Below are 4,433 nucleotides of genomic sequence, written 5' to 3'. Positions count from 1 at the left end.
GGTGTAAACTTTGTATATTTTCGTGTTTATTTTTATATATCTATATAAGAGTTATGTGGTATAAATTGAAGTTATTCAATGATACCAATATTATATATTTATCTACCAAAAAATATAATGATTACTACATTCGTCAAAATCGAAATTAAATTTATTAACTTTGCCAAAACTTATGTCGATAAAATCCTAGATAAATCTAATCACAAACCATTACAAACTTCCAAAGTATTCACTAGTAGAAATTTTAATCCAGGAAGGTCTAGAGTATAAAGGGCAAGGGACAATAATAGGAAGTAACCATTACAAAATTGCCACGTGGAGCCAGTAGAATCATAAGATAGATAAGCCTAAAAACAAAACATACAATCATGTAAAAACCAGAAGCACCAAACTTTTGAGCATCCATTTCGATCTCTTATTGCAAGAATCAAAATTCAAAACCCTCACCATGTCAATAGCATCATCTCACCAAACCTTCTTCACCAACGCCCTTCTCTCTACCCCCCACAAATCAACCAAAATCCCCAAAAAATCAATCATCATCTTGTGTAATAAATCCCCCAAATCTCCATCACAAAACCCCACAGAGTCATCTTCATCCAGGTACTCCCGAATTCCAATTACTCAACACTTCGATTACACTTCAATTTGTTTAATTTGATAGTTTGTGTACATGACAAAATCATGAACCTTCAGAGTTAATGACAAGAATCAACTGGCGAAGCTTGCTTTAGTAACAATGGCAGCTGGGGTCTTAACACTTGGATCAATCGATCCAGCTTTCGCAGCAAAATCCGGCGGCCGTGTCGGTGGTCAGGCGTTCCGTTCCGCCCCAAGTCAATCGGCCCCTCGTTCATCTTCACCAAGAATCAATAACTCAAGGTAATTTCATGTGGTTATATATTCGCTATATCAAAGGGATTTGATGTTTATTTGTGTGGTGGCAGAACCAATATTTACATCAACCCACGGGTTGCGCCACCACTGGTCGGTGGATACGGTTATGGGTACGGTGGTTGGGGGTGGTCGCCGTTTTCGTACTTTGCACCTGGGCCTAGTGTGGCTGTTGGAGTCGGCGGTGGGTTTGATACTTTGGTGTTGTTTATGCTTCTTGGTGCTGCGGCAGCTGTCGTTAGAAGGTTTTTTAGATCCAGGAATGATTATGATGATGAAGATTAGTAGTAGTAAATTTTTGTGTAGAAGAACACACTTAAATGTATGATATATTTTTAGATGTATAGATATCACTTGATAAACTTGACGTGGATATGAATATATATGAGTCTTTGTTTTGGTTTAATGTGGAAGAAACAATTTAATAAATGTCTTTTTAGGGTTTCCTCATGAAAGATTGTTTGTATCTCTTCAAATCTTTGAGATAAAGATAAACATCGAAAACAAGAAAGAAATATTAAGCCAAAGGGGTGTTTGGTTTAGATTTTGAGTTTATTCAAAAGTTTTTTTTGGAAAAGAAAAAAAGATGTTTGGTAAAACTAGTTTTAAAAGCTATTTTGAAGTTTTTATAAAAGCTATTTTGAAGTTTTTATAAAAGTAAAATAAACTTTTTGAAAAAGTCAGAAAATCCTAATTTTTTTTAACTAAATTAAACCAATCACCCCTTAAGTTGCAAACTTTTAACATGTTAGAAAAAAAATAGTATTAGTGCTCGACTTAATAATATTAGAGGGTATATAGTGTCATGGGTGCAAAAGATTTAAACACATTCAACGGGTTTATAGTGAGAGGGTATATAGTGTCATGGGTGCAAAAGATTTAAACACATTCAACGGGTATATAGTGTCATGGGTGCAAAAGATTTAAACACATTCAAGTTGAATGTCTAACCAATTAAAAAATAATTTAAGGGAGTTGATTCATACATAACAATTTTTTACACACAACTATTTTTTATAAACAGACAATTTTACCCTTTCTTCAATTTTATAATTTACCTCCTCCATCTTTACAACTTTTCCTCAATTCTACACTTTACCCCTCCCATTATATAAATATATATTTCTACCTCTCTCTATGTATATTGCAAAATCATAAATGTACAATTTCTTTATTCTTTTCTACAGGCATTCATTCTTAACTATCATATATTTCTTCTCCTACGTGCCATATATTTATACTTACTAAAAATTGTCAATTTTATCATTTTTTTTTGTTACAACGGTGGATATATAACTTGATAATAACTTTTAAAATCAAAGACTTAGCTATATAATCAAACTTTTTCCAATCAAATTTTATTAAACAATCGTTAACCAAACAAGTATCCACATAAAAAAAATATATACTATGGTAGGCTTAAAAAGAACATTTGAATCAAGCAACCATGTCAATAAAAAAATACTATGATGAACTCAAAAAGGACCGTCTAAATCAAACGTATCTAATAGATATACGTTTAAATCAAATAAGTTGTTTTCACAATTTGCTTCATTATGTCTTTGTGAAGATTCTACCAACTCAAATCTTGAAGGATCCCGTGTCGTTGATGTTATTCCTCCTTTCTTTTTTGATTTTGGAGGTCTTCCTTTTGGTCGTTGAATCACCGGCTCAAAAAAGGCATCAGATTGGTTCAGAAGTTCAGTAGTCAGCGAAAGTGCATGTTTTTTCGTGTTTAAGGGCCACCTTTGGTACGTTGAGCGCAATTCATTAAGCAACTCATCAAGTCTACCAGTGTTTTCATCATGCAAATCATTTTGTAAATTTAGCGATAGTGTGTCAATCCTCCATTGCGGATGGATTAAATCCAACGGAAAAGTAGTTCCTTGCCAATATTTTATCTTGTGAGCACATGGAATACCCATGGTTGCCATATAGTGACCGGTGCAAGGAGTCATACTACCTAAAAATACAAAATAATTAATAAATGTTAGTAAATAATAAAGGTTAATAAACAATAAGAAAGGTAAATATTACCATCTTTCGTAAAACCATATTGCTTATATATCTCCTTCAAGGCAAAGTGAGATACGTGATAATGAAGTTCTCTAAATAATGGCATAGTGCCTTCGTGATGAACATGAATTTTCTCACTTGAAAGCTTTACTTTAATTTCAATGAATTCATGCTCAACTGCAAGACAAATTTTCTCTTTCACCTCCCTCATCTCCCGTAGAAACTTGCAAATATTGTTTAAGATTAGCATGTGCACCTTCAACTCTTGATGACGATTGATTGCCAAAATGCAAGTACTTATCGGTCCAAGCACTAACAAACTTTTCTTTCTAAGGCAACCATACATTTTTTATGTACTCAATTGCGTCTTTCTTCTCTTTATGAATTGATGTAAATTCAAACTAGTTTTCCTCAAAAAGAGCTTCCGTTGTTGAATATACAACATTATTCCAATCAGACATAAAAATATCGAACTCCTCGGCACGTCCAAAATATTTCTTGCAATTTGCCAGTACATTCTTTTCAATATGCCAAACACATAAAAAATTTGATGTCGTAGGAAAAACTTTTTTTATGGCATTTATTAACGCCAATTCCCTATCTGACATAATCACACACGGATCTTGTCCAATAATCTTTTTAAATGCTCGTAATGCCCAAGAATAGTTTTCTTCATCTTCTCTTTCCAAGAAAACAAACCCAGAATAAAAGGCAGTATTAAAACACGAAACACCAATAATATCAAGGAGTGGCATGTTATATTTATTGGTTTTGTTGGTGCAATCCATCAAAAATATGTTGGAGAAAGCTTTAGCCAATTTAATCGACAAAGGGTGTGCAATGAACAAACGAGATATACGCCCCTCTGCATTATGTGAAATGTCAAATAAAACCATCTTCGTCAAGCTCCTCAAATAATGCATTGATCATAATTCGATTCCTTAAATTTTCCCTTCAGATTTTTCTCTTCACGTTGTATATGTTTTTAGAGATTATAGGTAGATTTGGGGTTTGTTGACGCAAAGAAGAAAGAATTTGTCTTGGGGGAATCCCGGCCTTGGTCATTTCTTTAACACTTTTTATGCTTTCCGATGGTAACTAACGAAACGAGGGATGTCCGGAGATGTCCGTAGATGGCTCATGGTTATGTGATAAGTCTTTTACATCAAATATCCAAGCACCATCATTACTCCTTTTGCCCAAAAGCTTAAAAGGACAATTGATCAAACGCGATCCAGTGGTTTTTTTTCGTTTACCTGAAATACCTCGTATATCTCGATATAAACCACCTCTGTCACATTGCAAAATCACATGTTTGTCTTTTCTTGAACCACGAATAGATATCACATATCCTTTAGAATAATAAAATTCTCGAACACTCTTCAATAAATCATCACACGAGTCAAATTTCGAAGTAGTTAAATAAACATTTTCACTCAATGGCATCGATGAAGTTGATTCCATTGAAATTGTCTGTATAATCACACACAAATTAAGAAGATCAGTACAAATAATAGTGATAA

General features: G+C 33.5%; 1 protein-coding gene across 1 annotated transcript; it reads left to right on the top strand.

Annotated features, from left to right (window-relative positions):
* The first annotated feature begins 357 nt into the window (after positions 1–357).
* LOC145053504 (uncharacterized) lies at positions 358–1,300 on the top strand. The gene is made up of 3 exons (XM_079001556.1): positions 358–603; positions 697–882; positions 948–1,300. Exons 1-3 carry the CDS (start codon positions 449–451, stop codon positions 1,177–1,179), a joined length of 573 nt encoding a protein of 190 aa, XP_078857682.1. The 5' UTR covers positions 358–448; the 3' UTR covers positions 1,180–1,300.
* Positions 1,301–4,433: the final 3,133 nt, after the last annotated feature.

Source organism: Lactuca serriola, chromosome 5 (genome assembly GCF_051521515.1).
Source record: "Lactuca serriola cultivar US96UC23 chromosome 5, Lser_US96UC23_V15, whole genome shotgun sequence".
Taxonomy (NCBI): Eukaryota; Viridiplantae; Streptophyta; class Magnoliopsida; order Asterales; family Asteraceae; genus Lactuca; species Lactuca serriola.
The sequence above is the reverse complement of the archived record's forward strand: the minus strand, read 5'-3'. Positions and strand labels throughout refer to the sequence as shown.